The sequence below is a fragment of the Nothobranchius furzeri genome, chromosome 14 (genome assembly GCF_043380555.1).
Source record: "Nothobranchius furzeri strain GRZ-AD chromosome 14, NfurGRZ-RIMD1, whole genome shotgun sequence".
In the NCBI taxonomy this organism is placed as follows: domain Eukaryota; kingdom Metazoa; phylum Chordata; class Actinopteri; order Cyprinodontiformes; family Nothobranchiidae; genus Nothobranchius; species Nothobranchius furzeri.
Window position 1 is genome coordinate 21,035,084 of NC_091754.1, and position 26,136 is coordinate 21,061,219.

At 40.4% G+C, this 26,136-nt stretch overlaps 1 protein-coding gene across 3 annotated transcripts; it reads right to left on the reverse strand.

Moving 5' to 3' along the window:
- Positions 1–4,788: 4,788 nt before the first annotated feature.
- On the reverse strand, positions 4,789–14,528 carry sp3a (sp3a transcription factor). 3 transcript variants are annotated; one of them, XM_054746921.2, is made up of 7 exons: positions 14,360–14,528; positions 13,928–14,025; positions 12,537–12,623; positions 8,291–9,503; positions 7,360–7,543; positions 7,071–7,267; positions 4,789–5,229 (listed from the first exon to the last, which is right to left on the reverse strand). In XM_054746921.2, the coding sequence occupies exons 1-7, from the start codon at positions 14,364–14,366 to the stop codon at positions 4,940–4,942; spliced, it is 2,076 nt and encodes a 691-aa protein (XP_054602896.1). In that variant the 5' UTR covers positions 14,367–14,528; the 3' UTR covers positions 4,789–4,939. The 3 variants fall into 3 exon arrangements, with proteins under 3 accessions (XP_054602896.1, XP_015821963.1, XP_015821964.1); XM_015966477.3 differs by having other exon boundaries at positions 12,537–12,632; XM_015966478.3 differs by lacking the exon at positions 12,537–12,623.
- Between the last annotated feature and the right edge of the window lie 11,608 nt (positions 14,529–26,136).

Below are 26,136 nucleotides of genomic sequence, written 5' to 3' on the forward strand. Positions count from 1 at the left end.
TGAAAGCCCTGGATGAGCACAGTGCCCAGTGGTGGCTCAGAGTCCTTGTTTTGCTCCCTGAGACGTGTGTAATCAGAGAGAAAGTCCAGCACAGATTACAGTCTTCAATCAGTCAGCGAGGAAAATGATATGTACATCATTGTCTCCGCAGCACATCCCAGCCACTGTCAGCCCGCATGCATATTACCTGTGTCAAAGCTGCCAGGGACATGACGAGAGAAACTGAGAGCCATCACAGAGCCGCCACTCAGGGAGGGGGTGTCGGGTCTTCGAGCACAGCAGCCAGATGCAGTCTCCATGGGGACTCTATACTCTGACCTCTCAGATGTTGTTGACACCATTTAATGTACATTTTCAGACACAAAACGACTTCTTTCATATCGCAAGTCAGTTTCAACGGGTTGAAGGCCAGCTCTTGTCACCAAATGAAAAATACCGAACATATGTTTGCAGAATTGTCTCCGCACTCAAGTCCAGGAAAGTTGCAGCCGTTTGACCTTCAGTGCACAGTAAAAAAAAAAAAAAAACAGCTTCTTTGTACAGAGAAGCGTATGACTGCTGTGAGGACCGGCAAAAAAAAAAAATAAAATAAAAAAATAAAAAAAATTATAATAATCCATCCTAATCTTTTCATTGGTGTTTAACGTCATTTTTCTCAATTTTCTCCTCCATGAAAAACAGACACACACTGTGCACGCATTACAGCATAATGTGGAAAATTTTGATGCAGGTGTCTCATTGTTGTTGATTCAATTTTCACAGTTGGACCTGACCATATAGTATAAATGCAAAACAGTGGGCTGGAGAAATTTCCCAATAAAGACAGCAAAGATAGATCTGGTTTGAATTCCACCCTCTTGAAATAAGATGGAGTCAAACCATAATTTCCCCGAGACTTGAGTGTTTAATTTAAAACTGTGAAGGGCACCTCTGCAAAAAAATTAAAATATATATATATTTTTAAAGATGGAAGACAATTTGCAATCACACCAACCACAATTTTCAATTTAAACACTCAACACTGTTAATAATGACCCAAAAAATACAAGAGAAACTGAAAAATTGAGCTCTGAATTGCTAGCTGTGACCATCAGGTTTACATAAATGGTGCCCCTGTCCCACACCAGGTATCTGCTCACCTTGAGAAGCGTCTTCTGACTCTACTATTCTGTCCTGGTCCTGCTGGGGATCCAGAGGGAGGTCAACAAATGGTCTGTGATATATATATATAAAAAAAAGAAAAATATAAATAAATAAAAGGCACTGACCTTCTGCTAAATTGGCCACATTCTGAAGACAGGGAATATCGGGTTATTGAGTTGATCCATGCTGGGTTTCCACAGCTGGGAAAAAAAAAAGATCTGAGCTATTGTCTGACTTCTGTAGTTGATCAAGGGCAAGAATGTGTCATGGCTGTGGAGACATGGCACTTTTAAAAATGTTGTCTCCAACGTCCTAATGGTTTCATAAAAAAAAATAAAAATAAAGATCCAGCAGTAAACAAATACATTAGGCTGGACGGTAAGTGCTTTCCACTTATGAAGAGACTTGCAGCTCATATCCAAAAGAAAATAAATACCCATTTTCTGCTTTAAATTCTGTGAGCCGCTGCTGCAAAAAAATAGAGGGACACATTGTAAATGAATGCAGCTGCAGAACCCCAACAATTCATTGCACTGTACTTTCAAGTTGTTGATTCCTTGAGAAAGGCAAATAATAGTCATTTCACAAAATTGCAGGCCTATCCTTCAACAACTGGGGAAAACAGTTAAAATTGGGCACGGCTCGGGAAGAAGCAGCCCTCTCGCTGAAGTATTTCATATATTTGGGACAGCATAATGAAATAAGTCATTTCTGCCAACAGTTCACATTACCTCCCAATGGTTAAGAACCATAATCCCAATAGCGTTTTGAATTCTACCACACACACAGTGGAAAACGTTATTGCATGATTACAGTGTTCCTCTCCCTTCACGTAGTTATTTTATTTATGCATTTTGCACATGAATTGGAGAAGCTGAGCGCCGCGTACAATTATGCTGCAATTCCAAGACTGAGCAAGAACAACCAAAAGCTATCTGCTACAATAAAGTCGCAGACATCTCGTAACGTCAGCGCAGTTTGAAATGATACCCATCTGTCACAAAAGACGCCGCGGTTGTATAATTGAAACAGCTTCAAAATAAGATTGAAGTTGAATTATGTTTCGCTCATTTTGAAAAAGAAAAAGTGCTTCACATTACGCTCACACCACAACAATTACAGGATTCAGGAGTGTTCGCTGCATTCACCAAATCAAAGCCACTGTCTGTGTTTCTTTGTGATTTAACCAAAGGTTCCTCTTAAGACTCATTAGCAGGGGAAGCTGAAAGCACCTCTTATTATGGTTCTGCGGTGAGGCTGACATTGTCAGAGCTCAAGTAAAAAGAAGAGTTTGTTGACAAAGTTGGACTGTTGGAGGAGAAAACACGACCTCACGAGCAGAGGCGCTGTGATCGGTCCAGATGGGTCCAACAAACCCACGATGAACAGAAGCCAATGAAAATCTTCCAAACTTTACGCTTCATAAAATCTGCTAAACTTCAACATTTTTTGGGGGGGAAAAAAAGAACAATTCCCATTTCTGATGGTCCCTGAGGTTTGTGTATCATAGGTTTCATTCCTGCGGGGAAGCAAAGATTATTACAATATTCAGATTACCGAGCAGGGGAAATTAATTGGACTAATTAACATACAAGTAAATGATGATACCGTTAACACATTTCATTAACTCAAACTGTCATTCTATGTTCCTGGTGCACTTGGTATTGCATTACAATGAATTTGATTCATTAATTTATGCAAATGAAAAGAACAAGTCATTTTTTTTTAAATAAAATGTTTTAGACCCCGATTTCTTTGTTTTCATCCAAACTCACTTAAAAGCATGTGCTTGTCATTCAGATTTACAACATCATTTCCACACGATCCCATTTTAATGATGTTCTATAATATGCATGTGACTCGGGTCTAATAATAATAAAAAAGGAATGGTAGCTAATTAGTAAATGCCCCGTTTAGTGGAGGTAGTGATATAGTATGCACGTGTGCTTCTGTAAAGTGGCGTTTATTTCAACAAATTACAAATTTTCCTTTTAAAAGTGATAAAAAATTTAAATTTACTGATTAATCTTTCATAATTTGATTGTCATTGAACTCAGGTCATAGTTGTTGCTCTATGGTTTGTTGAAAGTCACGAGGCTTTGTTCTTGAATACTCCTGACACTTCTGTGTGACATTAACTTGTAGTTAATTGAGGGTCTGCAATAGCAGCTGGCCTCTGTGACTCCTATCTTCATGGTGGCGGCGCCACACGAGAGAGGTCAAGGGGGTCAAACGTACCTCCGGTCCTGCTCCCTTGGCTGCAGTGACATCTACTGGACTGCACACCCAGGGTGTCCGCTGCACAGGGAGGAGGGAGTGGTCTTCAAAAGGGATGCTTTCAGGTAAAATACCAAAGAAGATAACCTTCAGAGTGGGCACAGAACTTTCAAATAAATCAAAAAAGCAGATTGAAGTGTAACAAAAATCTGTATTGATGTTATAGAACATAAACATTTACACAGAAGGCTGGAAAGTGAATATGTTGCACGTTTCTGCATGCTTGTCTGACTCAAACCTCTACTAAGAGGTTAATGACGATGAAAAGAAATCACATTTTATGGTTTTCAGTCTCACAAAAACAACAAAAAGAAAAAAGATTTGATCACGTCACAATTAAACCCACTGTGCATTTGCATTTAATTAGACAATTTAAGAGTCAGAAATTCGGTAAAGATATACTTTAGCATGGAGAAGGGGGAATGTAAAACACTTAAACTAAAAGAGGACAGAAAGGCAGTATATTTACTTACAGTGAGTACAGTAAATATTCAGAAAACACGTTTTAATCCAAAAAGAATAAACGGGATAAAAGTGAGCAGTGCTGTTTAAGAGCACCACGTTTAAAAATGCTGCAAAGCTGTTGAACCTATTAAACAACTGGGTGGAAAACGAGTTACATTAAGAAAAAAATGACAATTTCAGCGTGGCCTGAGAATGTAAAGGGGTGATTTACTCTATAGCACGCAGTGCAGAGTCAACCTGAGTTGGGTGTCAAATTTGGCAATAACCACCAGAAAAATGGCTTTTTGTTGTGTTCCAACAAAACTGAGTACAAACATCTGAATTACTAGAGCCATGTTAAAAATCCCAAGATGATGTGAAGCCTGTTCAAACTGTTCCATAAACAAACATTTAATATGAAAGAAAAACTGCCATAAAAAAACAAATCTGATTGTTTTTCATTATTCACCTGCTAAGTTCCTTCACTCATTCTCTGTAACCGCTTCATCCTGTGGCAAGTGTGGCAAGGTATGAAAAAGTTCATGAAAAAGCCGGATGAGGAAGGCTGACTTCCAGATAACGATGCACAACAATAATTAAAACTCACATAACGTGAAATATTTGCATGGACTTATTAAAATCGCTGTTGCTGGAGAGAATTAGTTGTGCTGTGAAAAGAAAACTGGGCAAGTTTTGCTTACTAGGAAAAAAAAATCAATATATCACAAAACGGCGGGGGGTGGGGTGGGGGCTGCTTGATTTAGCAATAAGTTTCCATGAAAAAAAAACTAAAACAACACAATATTAACAAATAAGTACAATTAGAACAAAGTGGAATCCCACATTTCCAACTACACATTTTTGTACAAAATAAGGCATTTCATTGAGTTTACTGCAATGTCTGTTTCACTTTTTCACCTCCCACTTGTTTTCTTACCTCAAAAAATTGAGCATGAACACAAACTATTTCTGTGTTAAAATATATATATATATATCTATTTATAATTTTCCTTCAAAACTCGAATAAAAATGCAGAGAGGCATATACAGTAAAAAGGAAGTTCAAAGAGAGCCAATCACTTCATGACTTCGCTGGCGGCGACCGTGGTGACGAGCTGGAGAGGAATCTCCGCGTTGGCCAGGATGTCCTGGGCGTTGTTGGAGCCCTGCTGGATGTTGGTGAGGATGAGGGTGGTTCCGCCTGCCGTGATGATGCTGTCGGAGGAGCCCGCCGACTCCATCGAGGCCACCGCGGGGCCGCCGGAGTTCACGCCCTTTTTGTTCTGATGAGTTTTAATGTGCTTCGCCAGGTGGTCGCTCCGCATGAAACGCTTGGAACATTCCGGGCAGACAAACTTCTTCTCGCCTGTCAGAAGGAAAATAAAGTTTGATGCAACTAATTTTAAAATAAAAGTTCATAAACGCGGGTTTTCAGCTTGAATTTATGCAGCCAGCATGATCAGATCTTAGCCTCTAAAGTTGATCTGCCACTGTTGAATGGAGACCACACAACTGATGACAATTATTACCAATCGAAAGCTTTAAAGATTAAATATCCTGTTGGAAAATTCACTGTGAATGCCAACGGTTGCTCTGACAGCGTAATGAAATGCTACTACCTCCATCCTGTCAGAGGCCTCACGCTGCCAATAATACAGCAGGATGAAACTACATCAGCGGCCATGCCCCTTCAAATGATAAATGACCCGCACTTGTATAGCGCCTCTCAGAGTAAGGACTCCAAAGCGCTTTACACTACAGTGTATCATTCATCCATTCACACACACACATTCACACACTGATGAGCTACGATGTAGCCACAGCTGCCCTGGGGCGCACTGACAGATGCGAGGCTGCCGAGCACAGGCGCCACCGGTCCCTCCGACCACCACCAGCAGCCAAGGTGGGTAAGTGCCCGAGGACACAACAGCAGAATTCTCAGTCCGGAGCCGGGATTGAACCTGCAACCTTCCAATTGCTGGACAACCCGCTCAACCTGCTGAGCTGCTACTGCCCAGGATGGGTAAAAGGTTCTCCTTCTACAGAGCTTCATTCCATAACCTCATTCTGGTTCTTTTATTTCATCACTTCCTCCATTTGGACATTTTTCTGACTTGAGGCCAACAGCAGTGTTAAAGTTGGGTCGTTCAGATTTGTTTCAGTACCGGTACACAAACGTTACTTCTTTGGTGCTACTTCAAGTCTGATCTTATTCATGTTCATTACACTAAATAAAAACATAGCAAATATGGTAAATTATAATTTAACATCTTTCATTTTAAAGTAAGTGTAAAACTAAATTTAAATGTTTGTCTAAAAAATAAAAAAGGTAAAATTTACTTTTTAGTTCAGGACAAAAATAAACAGTATGGAGATAAATAGTTTATTCTTTGGTGCAAAAAATATGAAAGATCTCTAAAAACTAGGAACAAATAAATGTTTAAATCCCAAATCAACCAAACAAACAAATAAATATAGTATAAATTTGAGGTAAAGGACAAAAATAACCATGTACACTGTAAACGCAGTCCTAGTAATTTTCCTAGAGAAAAACCAGAATGGCACCTGCAGCGATGCAGTGGAGGAGAAAGGTTGTGGACTCGGGTCTGCTTTAATTTATTTTTTAAAGGGAATGATGGGTCATGCTTCGGCTCACACACTGATGCCACGACCGACGCAATGCTTTATTAAATGGCAGGTATTTACATATTTAGTGAGCCAAATGTCATCACAGATGTTACTCTGTTGATGTTTATTTTTAAAAAACACAGCCAAACTATAAGTGTTTGAGTTTCATTTCTTTTAGTGAGTTATAGACAAGAAGCAGGTCTGTGTGTGGGTGAGACCCCAATCTCAAATTTTGCCCCAAAAAGATTTTTTTTGTTGCTACCAGCACCTACCAAATGTCTTCGGTTGGTACTGAAGATGTACAGAGCTTCGGTACCCGGCCCGAGTCCTAACTGAAGAATAAGTGGATTAAATATACCAACAACAGCTGAAATCTGAACAAACAACCCCCCTTTTATACTTTACTGCATGACCTGGTCTTAGGAAATGTAATTTTTCACCCGGTTCTACACTCACCAACAAACACTGTTATTTCTTACTTGACTCGCATTTTTGCAGGGCACAAATTAACACATGTTCCAGATTTGATGCCTGCTTTCCTGATGTGAAAACACAGAGCGAGCAAAAGCAGAAGGGCACCTGTGTGTGTTCTCCTGTGCCTTTGCAGCTCATCGCTGCGTGTGAACCTCTTCCCACAGAACATCCAGCTGCAAACAAAAGGTCGTTCCCCCGAATGCCAGCGCAGGTGTGCTCGCAGGTGTGACGTCTTTCCGTAGACTTTTCCGCAGCCTGCGATGTGGCAAACGTGCTGCTTTTTCTTCCCCACGCCGGATCCTCTGAGAAGCAGATTGAGACGCCTTTAAATCCCAGTTTTTTTCTGTCGATACGGCTCTGCAAACTAGTGAAACCACGAGTCAGACTTACTCACCTCCCACCTGACTCTTTGCAGTTAGGACAAGTACACGCCACTCTGCGCAGCCTCTTGCCCTCCTGACCGAGCGGATCTTCTTCATCTACCAGCCTGCCAGGAATGTGGGACAGATCCATGGTGTTGAGGGTCGAGTTTGTGTTCAGCCATTCCCCGGAGTCGGGCTCTTCCTTGATCCGAATATCTGAAATTATGTTTAAATCGTCACAAAAATGTGCTAAATATACAGGCAACACTCTAAATAAACTAAAAACTTCATCTAAACTGCTCCACAACAACAGTTGTTTACATGAAATTGATGTTTTTCCGACAAACTAAAGTGTAGAGCAGTTTTATTGTAGACTTTGACTTGTCATGTTGTGAAAAGCACAGGTGTAATTAAAACCATCAGGGACTGGTCTACTCTATTTAAGTGCACTCGTAAATCAGTGAGCTACGAGGCACAATAGAAGTATCATAAAACTAAAGCAGCTAAATGTCTTCAGCCATCTTTGCTTTGATTATTTATACACGAGTGTGTGAAAAGGCCCACTAGTTATTGTTGTAGAAAAACCTCTAACTAAAACAGCCATTAGTAAACTAAATTTGATGGACAAGAGGCAGTTTACTTTAGACACGCTGCTGGTTTCCAGCTGTGGAGTGTAAGCAGATTTAAACCATCTTCTTGGAATTACTGTAATAAATGTAGAATATTAAGATCCTTTTTATGCCCCTTAATAAATGTTTCCCACAAGATCCTACGTGCAAGCTCAGAAGGTGCAACAAAGGTGACAACTAAAATCAAAAACTCCTCAGATCGATACGATTCATGTGGACACCATATTTAGCTACAAAAATTAAGGTGTTTGCTGAAAAGCAACAAGCTTGAAGGAATGCTAAATAACCAAAGGATTTATTAACATAGTAAAAAAAAAAAAAAACAACACATTACCTCCAGGAATATTTGTATCCCCTTCCTGGACAGCTGAGTTGACAGTCACCGTCTGCAGGTTGGGGATCTGTCCTGCACCGATGCTTCCTAGGGACAGGGTCTGGACTGGGGCCAGCGTTATCTGCTGGGGTGGGGTGGTGGGAAGCTGAAGGTTCTGAAGGTTTTGCACTCCTTGTACCTGAAAGGTCTGCCACTGTATCTGCCCTGAGGGCGTGACGGTCTGAGCTTGGATGATGAAGGTTCCCGGGTTGATCAATTGCACATTTTGTAGAGACTGACCCCCTGTTGCAACCACCTGACCATTGGTGGTCTGAATAGGCTGCAGCTGGATGATGGGCTGAGCTGAAGAAACCTGGACGTTCTGCTCCTGATTATGTTGCATGAAGCCTTCTTGAAGCCCAGCGTTTGAGTCGGGTTGCTCTGCAGCGACAGACGTTAGGGAGGCCTCTTGCGTCAGCAGACCCCCTTCAGCATTCAGCTGAGAGGAAGACGTTGGCACAAATATCTCCGTATTTGCATTCGAGTTATTCACTGGTAGCGTTTGTGAGAGGTGATCATCCGTCTTATTCAAACCGTCTGAGCTATCCACCGCCGGATTCGCCATAATTAGCTGACCATCAGCGGTGACCCCTGTTGCTATAGTCTGAGCACCCGACAGGCCAAGAGAGTCCAGGTCAACACTGTTAATAGGAACAAAGGTGATGTTCCCAGGCAGGCCCACAGGCACATTGGTAACAACCTGGCCCTGGTTGTTGAAGGTGGAGCTGCCAATAGAAACCCCATGGATCTGCTGGACGTTACCAGTTTGTGAAATGAGGTTTTGGTTGTTGTTAAGGATGTTTGCAGACGATGCCACACTGAGACTCTGACCACCATCAGACAAGATTTGAATCTGCCCAGTAGCATCTTGAGTCAGAGTTGTTCCTTCCATGCCAGACGTGGAGAAGCTCAGCTGTCCATCTGAGGTCTGAAGCTGAGGGATCACTTGGTACTGAATATTAGGCACTGAATTGGCAGATGAGTTGTTCATCCCAGACGTCACAAAGATTGGCTGACTCTGTAAGCTTTGGAGAGGAAGAACATACTGTCCATTTGATGTCAAAATACCTGGACTTTGGATCTGTATTATTCCAGAATCATCCTTTGCTGCTGTTGTGGGGGTTAACACCTCCCATTTGTCAGTCCCAGTAAGCTGTAGAGATGGGTCTGGTGCCTGAGGGGGAAATGAATCATAAGTATCTAAAAATGAAAACATTAAGAAAAACTTTAAAATATTAAATGAGATCAATGTTTTTATAAATATGTGGAGCAAAAGAATAAAAACATTTTATTTGTAAAAGTTAAGGAAAATATTGGGTTTTATTTCACATGTTAGCAGTTTATTAAGATTGTTAGTAAAATGTATCATCTCAATCATACTAATTGCACACATTTCACATTTCTTGGGTTGATGTGTTATCTCTACGTCTAACACAAGCCTGAGTAACGTAATAGACATGAGTTTCTGCTACGTGAACGTTCCTACCGGCAGCGTTTCAGACACACATCGGCTGCAAATACGTTCCACGCAGCTGGTCCCACAAGATCTCAAAATCACAGTAGCATTGCTAAATCACATGTGATTTCAGCAGTTGTCACGATGCTGGTGAAGGTTCTCAGTCATCCAGATCATGGTAATCCAAAACGGTTCAAATGAAGGCAACTGGACTTTTTGGTTACTTGCAGACATTTCGCTTCTCATCCGAGGAGCTTTGTCAATTCTAACTGGAATATGGGAGAGTCAAGCTTATAAGCTGGAGCTGTCTATTGTTATTTAATGAGCCGAAACTACTCTGGGTTAGGGTTGTCACGGTGTGAAAATTTAACCTCACGGTTATTATGACCAAAATTATCACGGTTTTCTGTATTATCGCGGTATTTTTTTTAAACGTGTTACATTTTCAGACAACTAAATAAACCCTGTATATCAGGAAAATATTGTCCTCAGTTTGCATCTACATTTAGCCTAAAATGTGTTATTTTGTAATTATGTTGTTTATTTGTTTACATTTTTTCTCCTTTAGTCTTTAACCCTTTGATGCATGAATTATGAAATCTTCAACCATGATTTTTTAAACAATTTTTTCATTCGTCTTTAGGTGTGAATGAAACAAATTTCAACAAATATTTTTTGTAAAATTTTATAATTTACAAATAATTTATTACATGTCCACTTCAGTGGACATCGTGCATTCTGAGCATGAAATATGTTGGCTTGGCTTACTGAAGTCCAAACGGAGGGGCTCAAATGCAATAAAGTCTTCAACAGCTGTGCTTAATAGCAAAAACAAATAAATAACAATTTTGAGTACCTGTCCACTGTAGTGACCGTTATGCACCAAAGGGTTAAAATACCAATATTTGCCCATAACTTCTTATTTTATGTCTGTTTGATGTCATCATTTTAAAAATATTAGATCAGATGATACTCAGTACTCAAGTAGCCTTCTAATCAGATACATTTTACCCTTACTTGAGTAATAAACCCTATATCAGGAAAATATTGTCCTCGGTTTGTGTCCTTCCAGTGAGCTTTGCAGATGTGGGAAAATGTCATCAGGCAGTAATCATTGTTAAATTCATAATTATTCTCGGAGAGAGACCAACTCTTATCTGCCCCTGGGAGCCCCGTAATGCATAGCATCATTTCAATATGGGGGTGTCCGAGACACGGTTTATATGCAGGTAGCGGCGCTGCGGCTGCTTTATATAGCGACTCGTTGCATTCTCCCTCAACCCAAATCCTCGGATCACGCATTTTAGCTAAAATGCTAACGTTAGCTTGCCTTGCGTTGACTGTAGAGTTGTGGGTGATGGTCACGCAGATGTGTCATGAGATTTGAAGCGTTGCTGCCTTTCACAGACCCTTTTTCCTGCATGTGCTGCAAACAGGATAGCAGTCTTCTATCAACTGTCCCTCGGCATTCTTCAAATATAAAAAAAAATGCCCATACTTCCCACTTTGTCTTCTTTGAGGGATAATAAATGTCCTGAGTGCTGCCACCTCCTCCTTTGGCCATTTTTTCAGCTTTAGCTTCAAGAAAGTTTTGGTTGTAAACAAAAAAAAGCGCGCATGTGCCGCCGGCAACTTCAGCAGATGATACGGTGGCTGGTAAGGGTCACCGCGCCTACACCGCAGCCACGGTAATCCACCGAGATAATATAGTTTTTTAAAAATAAGACGGTTATTAATATTGTCAACTTTTTCACCGGGGTTTACTGCTACACCGGTTACCGTGACAACCCTACTCCCAACAAATCAAAAACACATACCCAGCCACGTTTTGTCACCAAGCCCTACCCTCTCAAACCAAAACAGACAGCATAATGTTGCAGCAAGGAGCGGTGGAGAAAATAGTCCCGTAAAAAGGTTTCAGTAGTTCACAAGCATGACGATATTTTGCTTTTTACAAGCCTGACAAAAGACACCATGGTCAATCGAAACATTCACAGAGAATTGATTAAAAACCAAGTTTGGTAACACAACCAGCTTGTTTACTCATAAATTAATTACATCAAATGGCCAGGGCTGCACACAACGTCCTCCACGTTTCACTTTAACCTGGAGCTAATAAAAAAAATAAAAAATAAAATAAAAAAATAACACAAGGATGAAGGAGTTCTGCCACGTTGTGGAGATGCCAATACTAACAGTTAACTTCTACTAGCCGAGACGTTCTCTGCTGATTCCTGGACACTAAACCAACAGCAGCCTTCCTCGTCGTGAGCCAAGATGGGTGAGTCCATGAATTTTAAGTGACAGGATGATGTAGATCTGTCAGGATTTTCTAATCCTAAAGATTGACAGTCTATATTCTATCTGAAGCTAATGAAGGAGATAGGTGTAGGAGACTATTTTCATGTTCAGCCTGCATGAAAAACTGAATGACCCATTATAATTAGAAATAATAAGAAATTCAGTGTTCCACACGTTTAAATATTCTAAGCAACTGGCACTAGGCATGAGTAACAAAAAGATGAACCAGGAAATAAACATACACTCTAAATTGATCTCCTCATACAGCTACCACAATTTTAATGTCAAATTCAACGCACTGACGACCAAACCCAAAATCAAAACTAAATTTTTTATCTCCAACAGATTGCTTCAAAACACACCTTGACCTATATCCCACCACCAGTTTTGCTGTGAGTAAAAGATTCACTTCTGCTAAAACTCTCAGATGTAGCAGAGGTGCCGACTTACCACATCAGCGGCAGCACCTCTGTTCACCTCTGACGATGGTGACCCAACCTTAGTGCAGGTGGTTGCTAGCAGATCGAGGGGGGATGGCTGAGTTTCCTACCCACAGTATGCACGATTAAAGGGAAGAAAGTGGGCGGCCATTAGCAAAGGCCACACAGAAAGGATGGGTTACTGCTAAAAATGTCCAGTATTGAGCCCCTCAGGCAGCACCTAAATCAAAATAATGTAACCTTTTGTGCTTTTATTAACCAGGAAGGTCCCACTAAGATAAATTTTTGGTCAGAAAATTCTGGACAAAATGGCAGCATGAATCAAAGATAAATGGGAGGCTATACCACATGAAATCAACTAAATTAAATAAGCTTAGTTTTTAAAAATCATCGTTCTTAAAAGACCGTTAAAATTAGAAATAGAAATTAATGTGTGTACAATTCATTATGTACGCTTATTTCAAAGATTTGGACCATACTGAGAACATGTTACTAAAGTTTTGTAGTAGACTTTGTGCTCCAACTGCTATAATAATGTGATTAAGTGCTAGAAATAAACAACCAAGATCTTTAACAAGACCCTATGCAATAAACCACCACCTGTGAATTTCTCTTTTTTGATTAATACAGATTCATACAAAGTTTAATGGTGAGGAAGTTATCCTGCATTTGTGACCAAGTTTATGGCTGAACAAGATGCTGGATTCAGTTTATTAAGTGCATGCGTGTAAATGCAGATGTGGTAGAAACATGCATCCTGGTGATGCAAATGTAAATGTTCTAAAGACAACTTTGAATATACTGTTAACTCTGGTTAGAATCTGAGGTGATGTGAGATACATTCAATAATCTGCCAACAATCCCACTGGATTTTATTTTGCTTTCCAGTAAAATGATGACCTGTCTGTTACTGTGCATCTTAAAATCAGTGTTTCTGCAACATAATGTTTTGCTTCTTTAATTTTCTCGTATAGTCAGTCTGGCTACATAAGTGGCGCAGAGTGGCATGTACTTGTCCTACATGGGTACCCGTTTATTTGCATGCTAAAAAGGCAACTGTGGTTTGATCACTCAGGTTGGATTTATGTTAGGTGTGAAAATTTCCCTAAGCTCATCATGGAAGCGTGTTAGGGTCAAGCCTGAACAGGACCAGGGTCACTGGTCCAATTGCAAACATCTTGCAGCAAAAGGTAAACAACTTTCTAGTAGAAGTAAAACCCCATTTTAGTTCGAGATTTATGAAATTATGGACATAAACGTCTAAAAAAGGACAAGCAAGATTTATGATTTTTAAAAGAAGTGTTGCCTGAGAGGTTCAAATGAGTTTAGGATGCCTCCACACACTCAGGTACCAACGCAGCTATGACTTCACTGGTGAAAACAACAAGAGGGAGATCTTACCTGGTTTCCGCTGCTCTTTTCCTGCTGCATAAAACCTTCCTGACTGCGGTCAGCGTCCAGGGCAGCCATATCATTCGTCTTCAGCGGCTGTTCTGGGGCTGTGAAGCGAAAACAGGATGAAGATTAGAAAAGTAAAACAGCCGACGCTAACGTTAGCTTCACCTGACTTTCAAAGGACTAGCATCTGGCAGCGTCAGCGAAGTAGCGAACAATAACTGCAACAAAATTATTAGGTGGGTTTAACTGGATAAAAGGAAACCACACTAGAGGAAAATATAAATGGACCAGACCAGTATTTAATCTGTCTCTCTAGTCGGCCGTGATGAGCAAAATCAACAACAAGCATGCCTGTTAGCAGCTAATTAGCTAAAGGATGCCCCAGATAGATAGCCTGTTAGCTTACGTGAGTAAAGAATGAAAAATACAACGTACCAGTCATTGCGTGACTTGTCTTTATACGGTCAGCCCTGATAGTCACAAACAACGGGACATGATAAGATGATTAATTTGATTGTATGAGCGCAAAAATAGATGATAAGTGACAGATTTTTTCTATTTTGATTGACGGACGGTAGGTAAGACAAAGGGTGGGGCCTCTTCTGTTGACCGGGAATAACTGCGTCACAGACCGGAAGTCCCACCGTTCTCAGCTGAAACGTGATTGGTTGGTCATGACGCTTGCCGTGGTATTATTTGTCAAGTAAAGTGTCAATCATTCTTTGTTGTTCTTTTCCTGTTGATTATGCATGCCTGATGTTTCTGTGTAGGTGGCAGTGGGTTGTAGTAATTTTAAATCGATTCGTTTCAGTGTTGTAAAACCAGTCTATCATAATGGAGCATATATATTTTAAAATGTTTAAAAATTATACTTTTATATTATTTATTTATACTATTTTTAAATTTCAACATTCAAGACAATTTTTTGTCATTGCTGTACAGTGAAATTGACTGTGCTCACTAAAGACAGCTCATGTAAGAGGTAATAAAATATGAATAAAATGTAATATATAAGGCTAAATAGATGTCACGCATACACTCTCTCTTCACACACACACACACACACGCACGCACGCGCGCGCACGCGCGCGCGCACACACACACACACACACACACACACACGCACACAAAGACAGCTCATGTAAGAGGTAATAAAATATGAATACAATGTAATATATAAGGCTAAAATAGATGTCACACATACACTCTCTCTCTCTCTCTCACACACACACACACACACACACACACACACACACACACACACACACACACACACACACACACACACACACACGGGAGCCAAAACATTAGAATTGAATTTGAAATAAACTGACTTAAAAATGCTTAAATTTGGCTCTCTGACCCTGTTCTTCGATAGAAATCTATACCAATCACAGAAGTATCAAAATCTACAGGTTGGTTTAGCCATGCCTCATGGCCTCATCCGGTCACTAATGACCTGATCAGTTTTGTGCCTTGGCAATCACAGTGCTCTGCGTTTGTTGGGCAGGCTGAACACTAGAGCTGCAACAGAGGAAAAACTACAAAAATGGTGTTAGCTCAGGAACAGTGCTTGTTTGAAATGACTTTGACATCAAATTTGAATGATTTAGACTCAAACCTTTCTTTGAGACAGCAGCACACATAGGTACTTAAGTTATTTATTTCGAAAAGGATGTATTTGCTTCTTCTTTCCCTGCTGAAAATACGGCATAGACCAGCATAGATGGTTACCAGCAGTGTTTTGTGATGCTGGTTTAGCTGGTGGACCTGCATCACTTGCTGAACCAGGGCGAGCATGCAATGGACCAACAATGCTGGTCCAGCATACCAAAACACAACATATGCTGGTAATCATCAATGCTAGTTTTTCTGGGTTGATGGTGTATGGTGGACTGCCTCATTGACTGATTTCCATTTTTTATTTCCATGAATATGGCATACTGTTTGTTTCTCCAGTAGATTCTAGCACTGTCCAGTTGTGTGTGGGGACACTTTGAAGGACAACAGTATATTTCGCTGAGGGATTGGGTGGTTTTGATTAGAGCCCTGCACGGGCCTAAAATCTGAGCCCGTGTCCGGCCCGGCCCGAGGGGGTGGAGCCCCAGCCCGACCCGGCCCGAAAAGGTTTTCAGGATTCTCTGGCCCGGCCCGAGCCCAAGCCCGACTTTTTTTAACCAACTAAATGAAAACAAAGTGCGTCAATCCTGACCAATGTGTTAAAAGACGTGCAGGATCCGAGCGTCGCAGAAGCGCATGCGGGAAGCTTCCCACTGAAGCGAGTGTTTTCCAAACCCTGTCTCTCAGAGAGACTTGTCACTTAGAAAATGTTCCCTGATTATGAAACTTTGGCTGAATAGCGCTTGTTCCTGTCTCCAATGTGCGACACATCCAGGAGCCGTCTGAGGAGAAGCCCAGAATCTCACATCCTCTTCAGCTCATGAGCGCATATGATTACGCACAAGCGTGACCCAACACGGTCTCACAGTAAGACCGGGCTGGAACTGTTCAGGTTTACGCAGACAATCTTCACATAGAATTGACTTACAGATATAAAATTAATTCAGTAAAATATAAAGCATTTTATTTAAATATCCATTCATTATTTTACAAGCACATCGGCAGATGGATGGAAGAGCCGCGGGTTGCCGATCCCTGCTCTAGTTCAAGATATCATTAAAATTCCAAAAGTGCTGAAAAGATTAAAAATGGGGCTTTCCGTGCATATACAATACATTATGGTAGCCACCGGGATTTCCTGTCTTGAGCGCAACGAATCACAACACAGATTCAGAGACATGCGAGTTTGTCATCCAAAATGCTCCGTTTTATAACTTTTGAATGGCTGATCAGATTCAAATAATTCCAACGGTTCCTAAAAGTACATAAAAGCAGCTTTCCAACGATCTATAGCATGAAGCAATCAGAGTTAGAGAAAATATCGCTACGAGGGGAAATCCTGCTGTGCAGCCTGATTGAAACGGAGCGCAGCACTGCTGTGAAAGCGGATAACCTATAAAATGACATGTTGAGGACGCAAACTCAATACATCTCTTTTATTGTGAGGTAATAATTTCTCCGAGTTTTGCGGTTGCGGGCGGAAGTAGACATGCACGCTGCAGGTGCGGGCGGGAGTAGACATGCACGCTGCAGGTGCGGGCGGGAGTAGACATGCACGCTGCAGGTGCGGGCGGGAGTAGACATGCACGCTGCAGGTGCGGGCGGGAGTAGACATGCACGCTGCAGGTGCGGGCGGGAGTAGACATGCACGCTGCAGGTGCGGGCGGGAGTAGACATGCACGCTGCAGGTGCGGGCGGGAGTAGACATGCACGCTGCAGGTGTGGGCGGGAGTAGACATGCACGCTGCAGGTGCGGGCGGGAGTGTAACACACACGTTGCGGTTGCAGGCTGTAATGGTCAGAAATTCAGCGGGAGCGGAGCGGGATGAAGAAAACAGTCCCGCACAGGGCTCTACTGCTGCGTTTAAGTGTTTTAATTTTTTTAATGATTTCGAATAAAAATAAAGGCGCCCGGCCCGGCCCGTGTCCGAGGTAATTACACAGTCGTTGGCCCGAAGCCCGGCCCGAGGGCCGTCGGGCCGGGCCGACCCGAGGGCCTAGGGCTTCAGTGCAGGGCTCTAGTTTTGATGGCTGGAAGATGCCACCCGTTCATGCTAATCCCCTTTATATGGACTTTTAGAGATGTAAACTTTGTGGGAACACCAGCTGTCACAGCTCAAATGGGACACCATTAAAATCCCTCTTCCTACTGCAGAGGGGTGGAGAAAGATATGAAAATCTGGCCAAAGCTAACATACAGTAGCATTTTAGCTACTTTTGTAACTGTCGCGTTCAATAGCGAGGCAATGAACAATCTTTAAAGCTTTGAGGCTTATCAGTACCTACATAAAAGTAGATGCAGAGCTGAGTCAAAGCCTTAAAATCCCTCATCACCAAACCTGGATTTTAATTTCTACATGAGAAAATACAAACAGCAGATTGAGAATGCAGTCAGACATGGAAAGACCAGGTCCTCTATCGCTGATATACAGCAAAAATGGATTGCATGTTCCAAACATCCCTCTTGTAGCCACAAATGTAACTTTCTTTGGTTGTTAGTGCAACCTTGAACAGCTCAACATGCTCCTTAGCTGCCCAAATAGATTTTTCGGGGACAAACAGTTTTTAAAATCCTCTTGAAATGTTCAAATAAACCACTACAAGAAATTAAAACTCAGCCTGAAAGCTAACGATTATGTGCTATTTTTGATATTTCACCATATTTTGCTCTACATAAGCTGACCCAGGATTAAGGTTGATAGCCGTTCAAATTTAGACATCTCCACTCCTTGATTCTGTCATAAACCCCAGCTTTGAGGGGCACAGATGTATTTGAAGGACAAATCAATGGCTATAAGATCCTGTGAAAGGTTAACAATACCACATCATCAGCCTTCCACCTCTGTGCACGACAGTTGGTATAAGGTATTTGTATAGATATGCAAAACTAAAGATATAGCCTGATTTGCTGTAAGGTCTGTAGTTAGTTAAAAATAACACTTTTAAATCTAAAGCTTGGGTCAGCAACTCCAGTACTCAAGGTCTACCATCCTGCACATGTTAGCTGTTTCTTTGCTCCTACACACCTGCTTGAAATGAATGAGTAATTAACAGGCCTGTGCAGAGTTAAATGTGGTAAGGAGAGGATTTATTTACTTGATTCTGGTGTAGAGCAGACTGATGGACTGCATGGTTCTCTAAGATCATTGCTTTTCTTCTTGGCGCTTAGTTTAATTATGAAGCCAGGTGTGGCTAATGTAACACCAAAAAGAAAATGTACATTTTATACCAACTCTGAGGTAGACACTTATTATGGACTGTCCAAATCATAGTTGGTTTGGTGTATACCTTTAAAATGTATAAAAAGAAACACTTTTGGGACTTTTTGTGTTTGTATCTTCAGAAACATAATACAGCCAAGTAGACAGAACCTGAGTTTGTGTTTGACTTTATTCCTTCCCCTCCATCTGACTGTGCAGATTACAACATTGTGAAAGTGCATTGAAATGAGAGCCTGTATGCTATTGTATCTGCTCTGTGGCTGTGATGCTATCAGGAGCCCACTTCTGAGTATTATTTGTGGTGTGTCAGTTCCTCACAGTGCGCGACCGCAGTGAGGCTATTTCTCCCAACCTTCAATTCAAACTTGGCCCATTACAGCCAGACTACAAAAGCACTTTCCGTGCACTCAGGAGCTCGCAGCAGTGAATGGTGGATATTTCCAATCACTCTGCTGTCAATCCAAGTGTCAGATAAACACAGGCCAATGGAAACAGCTTTAGAAAACCTCGCAGGTACGTCTGTCTTGCTCCAGGAGTCCTTGGAAATGTATCAACAATTTCCACAAAGACCTCCAAGTTAAAGGGAAAAGTCAAATATCTTAAAAGCAATACAAATGCAACTTGGTGATGGATGCAGTGGTCCACGCAGATGTGTAACTTCCACTGTGTTTGTCTTCAAATCTGCAAGTGTTGTCTTCAGCTGGAGCTGCAAACAAAAGGAAATAAGAATGTATCGACAGGCCTTATTCACCTCATGAGAGGAATCTGTGAAATCTGAGGAGCTTCTACTCAGTGGGAGTTTTGGAGCGTGTGTGAAGATTCAATATGGTGCAAGGACATCTGCGACTCACTTTCGTGCTATCATAACGTTTATTAGAGCTGCATGGAAATACTTGTACAAAACAGATTCATTTTACTATAGGAGCAGATTCAAGAAATATGAAATAGACTAGACTCCACAAACACTTTGTGACACATTAACATATTGACAGTTGTTTTCATGAAGTCCAGTCCAAGAGAGAGTGACCCCACAGAGACAAACTGCCCTACTGGAGGCTCTGTAAATGGGACCTGGGAGAGAAGATTGAAACTGGTGCAGCATGAAGAAACGTGGGCAGAATATCAAACGTCTGTTACAGATAATGGTTGGAAAAACCTGAAACAGACCAAAACGATTTTGTTCTATAAGTTGCCCTATAGGTTATAAATTGTAAGTCGCTTTGGATAAAAGCGTCTGCCAAATGAATAAACATAAACATAAGTTGGAATAACCATAGTTTTTTATGTAAAGAAAATAAAATTACATCTCCTCATTGTGCTAAGCATTTCGTCACAGTAAATTGGCGAGGCTTTTCATTGTATAAAACAAAAATACAAGGAAAAAAGCAAACATTTTATTACATTTACAGTGTATGAAGGACAATTAATCAAAACACAACTAATGGTACAAAAAAATAAAATAAAAACAAGTTGGGGTGTCCAGATCTTTCAGGAGTAGGGCCCAAATCAAGTTTAAAGTCCTCAAGGGCAACAAAATGTTTTCTTGTTTAACTGTAAACATAATTTTATGGTCTTTTTTTAAAAATTGGTACTTTTCAAAACATACCCAAAATAGGCATATTAGTAAAAATATGAAAAGTGTTTTAAACCACAGGAAAAAAAAGTTGCTCTGTACCTTGTTTAGCTAACGTTTTGTCTAATTATTATAGCAATTCTCAGTGTGGAGAAGGAAGTGACGCCACCAACATCGGCAAAGCTCTGACGATGGCTATAGTAATTAGCTGAAACATTAGCAAAACAATGTAAAGAACAACTCTCTTTTCTGTGCTTTAAAAGAACCAAGCAATGCAAGTTGACAAGATACACAGAATGAGCGTACACAAGATGAAAATAAACAACCTACTGTTGGAATTATTTAGTCTACAAATGCAAATGGATGCATTTGGACATGCCTGACTCAATTTTTGAGAACATACATGTGAACATTGGTACATTAAAGAACATTACAAAAACTCAACTTAAAATATCATTTATGAAATTTTCTTATGTTATTCTCACGTTATTCCAATAAAAGATCAGAGCTTGTAAATAGACCTGTTTATGAACGATTAAAAGCTTATGAGGACAATTTAGCAGCAGATTTGCAGCTAAAAACACAGAAATCACAGCAGCAACCCCAGTTTCAAAGAATGTTTCATTGACCTAAACTAGTTTTTACAGCTAAAGCAAATAAAACCAAAATGCTGAGAGAAAAAATATAAACAGTCTAATGTGTAAAATAAACTGCATGGTGTGCTAACAAAGTTTACCTGAAAAGTAAAAGAAAATGTTACTTTTACAACCAAACACACTGGAATTTCTATGTGATTTCATTCTGTTTATATTATTTTACAAAGTTGCACATTCTCTTTATTTAGACAAGGTAAAAGTTGTAGAAAATATGAGTCTGAGTCTGATTTTATTTTAGATTTTTGCTGAGTCTTTTCTTTTTGATAGAAATGAGAGACAGTAAAGAAAAACCTCATTATGGTGATCAAGTCACCTTCAATTGCAGAAAATCAAGAAAATAAATACATTTAACTGAATTTACAACTTTTATATCACAAAAATGGTTGATAAAATCATAGACACGAGGAGACCTCATTGGGCACTGGAAAATGTAACAGTGTTGCCACCATACTGGATGGGTTCTTCACTCTCCAACCCCAACTGGAGTCAACGCAGAGTGAATAACTGCCCATTTTTTGTGCAGCCTACGGTTGCAACAAATGGCGTACTATTGAAATCAGATCACGTGGGATTACTATTTACTTTTCTAGCCTACATAATGGAATTTATATTTAAATTTCATCCATTTTCTGAACCTGCTTGTCCATGTAGGGTCACGGGGGTGCTGGTGCCTATCTCCAAAGGTCAACAGGCAGTCAGGCGGGGTACACCCTGGACAGAGTGCCAGTCCACCGCAGTATATTTAAAATAATTTTGTTTAACTATATTTATATTTATCATGTTATACACCATTTGTCTTATTTTGTGAAAAAGCAGATTTTTTTTTACTTGGGTAAACACCTTACTCAGTAGAAAGAAAAACACTGGGGTGAGTGGAGACCCATCCAAGATGGCGGCCAGCCACTGGCAGTGCCAGTCTACGAGGCGTCTACATAGGATGTCTGTAAATAAAACAGTCAGGAGGTGTGTGAATTAAACTTTTTAAAGTAGAAAACACTTTTAAATGTAAAACTTTTTCTGCTGAAATGAATTAGATTTATTTATTTAAAGAGCAAGTCAACCCCTACCAGAGTCTAACTCCACTCCCACTTCATGTTTGAAAAATGCAACACATGCTGTTGCCTGGCAGACCGAGAGGGCGGAGCCGCTAACAAATACACACACACTCAGGCTCACGACAGCATTGTGACATCATAATGTACCAGTTTACATCATAGCATACTTCTTAGCCAATAGCGGTGGCAGATTTAAATTAAAATACAGCGCAGAGTTTTTACCTGACAACGGCACAATACTGCCAGTTTTAGGCAGAATATTTAAACTTGAACTAAGATGCACTGAAGTGCCAAATTATTGACGACACGTGTCTGCAGCACGATTAGACACTCGTTTATTTAGTTTATCAGCAAAAAAAAGTTTATTTGGGGGTGACTTGCTCTTTAATTATTAAAACCAGCAGATAATAAGAAAAAATTAAACTCCATGAGGTTTAAAGGTGTAGTTCACTTGTTTAATCACTCCATTTGCAGTGGTAGGAATGAATACCTTGCAAGCTATAATCAATGAAAACCAAATCTGCTGCCATAGAGAGTGGCAGAACACGGCAGGATTTAGAGTCTTATTTCCTGATATTTGGACTTCTCGCCTCAAATTGGTTAACAGAAATGCGACTCTACTGACTTGCAATGTGGATGTTTCATCTCCATAAAAAAACACAAACATTGAGTAGTTTTTCTGTGTGGTGATGTTGCTAACGGGTAGCTTCTACTAATCGGGACGTTGTCTGCTAATTCCGGAACGTTAAAGAAACAACAGCTTCCCCAACGCTAGTCAAGATCAATGTGTCCATGAATGTTAATGGTAGGTAGTTTCGGGTTGCTTAGCACCCCATAGTGTTTGTTTGTAGAACCTCCCAGCCTTCCTCAGTCTCTAGAGGGGTGATTCATCCCTAAATCAAACAAATCATTTGTATTCATGATCTTAAACATGTCGAATATGTGCTGGAAGCAGACTGCAGCACCAGGTATGTAAGCTCAATTTTTTCTAAGTCCCAACAGACTGGACCGACAACTGTGAAGCTGCAAGTGGGATATTCTGGCCACATGGGGTGATAGGGGCTGGGTGGCATTTCATTAACCCTGTAAAGCACATTTGTCAGACACAAGGCCCGCAGAGCATTTTTATGTGGACAACGAGATAAATATAAAAAATATATAAAAACTGACTCGTTGGCTGATTTTAACATAAAGACTACAACTCCCATGATGCTTTGCCGCGTTAGCCGAAGCACCCCCTCCTTTGTGTTTTTTCCAGGGTCTGCTGCCGCTGTCTGCAGCTCCGCTGTCTCGGACAAACTAAACACTCCTCTCATACAGCGCCGAGTTTACTCAGCTATTTGCCGACGTTGAAGCCCAGAAACGGAGATTTTATCCGCTCAGTAATGTGTTCACGACTGAAAGAGAAAGTTTTCCAACTAACTTCCAGACAGAGCTGATACTTCAGCGAGCAGTGACACGCTCAAATCAGCATGACTCTGTGGCTGCTGTAGTTTTTATTTTTCCTCCCCGACACACAACAACGTGGTCAAGCTGTTCAGACGCTCTCCATGCTCACCAGCACAAACCTATGTGAGCACCTGTTGTCATCTAATGTTGTCATTATTATGATGAAGATGAACAAAACAACAGGAGTCTCCTCCTCAGCTCAGATCAACCCCATGATGCAGGTATCTGGCTGGAACAGGTGAGCATCACAGTAAATCAGTGGAGCAAACTGAGCTTTAAATATTTTGGTTTTATGCTCTTTTTCTGCTCCAAAATATGAAAGTTAACAGGTGAGATATTGCATTTTCATTTAAGATAAAATGATATTTTTATTTTGTTGTTGGCCCGTGAGAAAAGATTTAACCTACATTAAACAGGAAGTGGAAAGGCTGCAGATAGAGGAATAGAATAGAAAGTCCCTTTATTGTTCCTCAGTGGGGAAAGCTACTGTAGATGCCACAGCAGCGATGACACTTATTACAGGAGAAAAAAAAGGAGAATAAAAAATAAGAAAAAACAAAACATAAATCCTGAATATATTTTAAAAAAGCTGAATATACCACAAGTAATAAATACCACTGATGCATTTTAATTAAAATTGACTTGTTCGTGTGTAATTTGGTTATTCCACATTCAGTGTTAATGCAAAAATAAGTTTGTTTCCAAATTAAAAGTTTCAAAATGGCATATATGTTGATGAAGAAAAGGTGCAAATTTGCCGTCACTTTTTCAAAAAATATTAAGTTTGGCCCGCAACTTCGTCCCAGATTTTCATATTGGCCCAGTGTGAATTTGAGTTTTACACCCCTGCTGTAAAGGGTCCTTTTAGTACATACTGGCTCAAGAAAATGATTTAAAAATATGGGAAAAAGTTGCAAAATATCCCAGTTTGACATAAATCTGTCAGGCTTTTCAAATCCTAGAGCTTCGCTGTCTATTTTCTACCAGAAGCTAGCGCAGGAGATAGGTGTAGGAAGCTATTATCATGTTCAGTCTGCAAGAAAAATTCTAATTGAGTGATCATAATCAGAAACAATCATTAAAAATTGTTTTTCTGAGAGTCCCTCACCTTAAAACATTCCTTGCTCAGCTAAACTGTTTATGTGCATTTTATTTTTACGTTATTTCCTCTCGGAGCTCCATCAGCAGCATCATCCTCTTCGACAGCCAGAACAATAACTCAAAGCCGTTTTGCTGTATCATCATGGTACAAAATCACCACTTGGAAATGGTTGCATAAACCCTCGGAATTGAACGTTCGCTGTTATTTTTGACAAATCCTGGTGCCGTTTTGACTCAGTGTCTATTCTATGTGCAAGAGAAAAAAAACACGTCACAATAGCAACAATTACAACATGGCAGCGCTTTTATTGTCATCCAAAATAGAGGTAATTTCCTCTTTGTAATAATATGATACAGTGTGCTCGTTATAACCAATGAATTTCCCAACACAATCCCTCGTGCGTAGTTGTTGCTCTGAAAAATGCCACATGTTTATTTGTCATAACTCAAATTCTTTCTTTTAATTCTTCAAAGGGCGTTGGTGAGAGTACGAGTGATTTACAGCAGCAGGCCGTGGTCTCTTTTGTTGGGTGTGTGTGTTTTAAAGGCAGCTTTCTGCTCTGTGCTCCTCTTGGTTTGATGCCACTGTGGTCGGCCTCGGGGCAGAGTGGCACCACATGATTGATGTCGCTGACAGAAGATTTCTGAGGAGATTCTGTCACTTTTTCTGGGCTCATTTTAAAGCAGCTTTGACCGTCTAATTGCTGCAATCTCCTAAACACATTTTTAGCTCTGGAACAAAAGAAATTTGAAACAAGGTTCATGATGTTGTCTCATAATTCAGAGTCTCTTCTGCCTCAAGGGGAATTGTCAGTATCAAAGCCAGAACCATCACGCTGGGGACAGAACAAGATACTTTTTTTCCAGTGTTTTGATTTTAAATAGCTTTATTACTTGCCTTGAACAGATTTATAGGCGCTTTATGAAAAACAAAATTCTCCACAAACCAGACCACTGGGAAGATCTCATCAATCCCTGAGCCTTGAAATTGTGGCAGATGAATAATTTTGTGTGTGGGCTTTAGGTTGGCCAACACCACCACCATCCAGAGAAGAATGCACAAACAGTTTTGTCTCAAGCCCCCATTGTGCTCACCAGAGGATTTAAATGGTTTCACTTAAAAAAAGTCAACTGAAGCTTGTTGAAGAAGAATTTAGTCTATTAAAGACCGTTCTTTCTTTTTCTTATTTACGAAATCAGAGTGATTGAAATCAGTGGTTAACACAAAGCAAAAAAAGCCAAATTTTATTCGCTACATGTTTTCATGTTTTCCCTTTATGAAATAAGCACACTAAACGCCATCCTATATTTTGCCACTGATCCTAAATCTTAAAGACCATAATCCTCCTTATTTCTGTGACAAACACTATGCTTTGTAGTGTAGGATGCGCTCCATAAAACATCCCATCCAAAAGTTGCAATACTTTTTTTTCTTCTGTAAAATGATCATTTTTATTCAATCTGTTGTGTTCCCATCCAATGGCCATTTTCTTTTGCCGCACCCTTAATGGTTACAAGATATTCAGCAAAGCGCCAG

Bases quoted from the DNA above. Each gene is read 5' to 3' on its own strand.
- sp3a (XM_015966477.3), bottom strand. The intron at 7,544-8,290 runs GTAATGTGTTGT...ACATAATTTCAG, and splicing joins GGATACAAATATTCCTGGAG to ATATTCGGATCAAGGAAGAG. The intron at 5,230-7,070 runs GTGCCCTTCTGC...TCCTTCTGACAG, and splicing joins GCACAGGAGAACACACACAG to GCGAGAAGAAGTTTGTCTGC.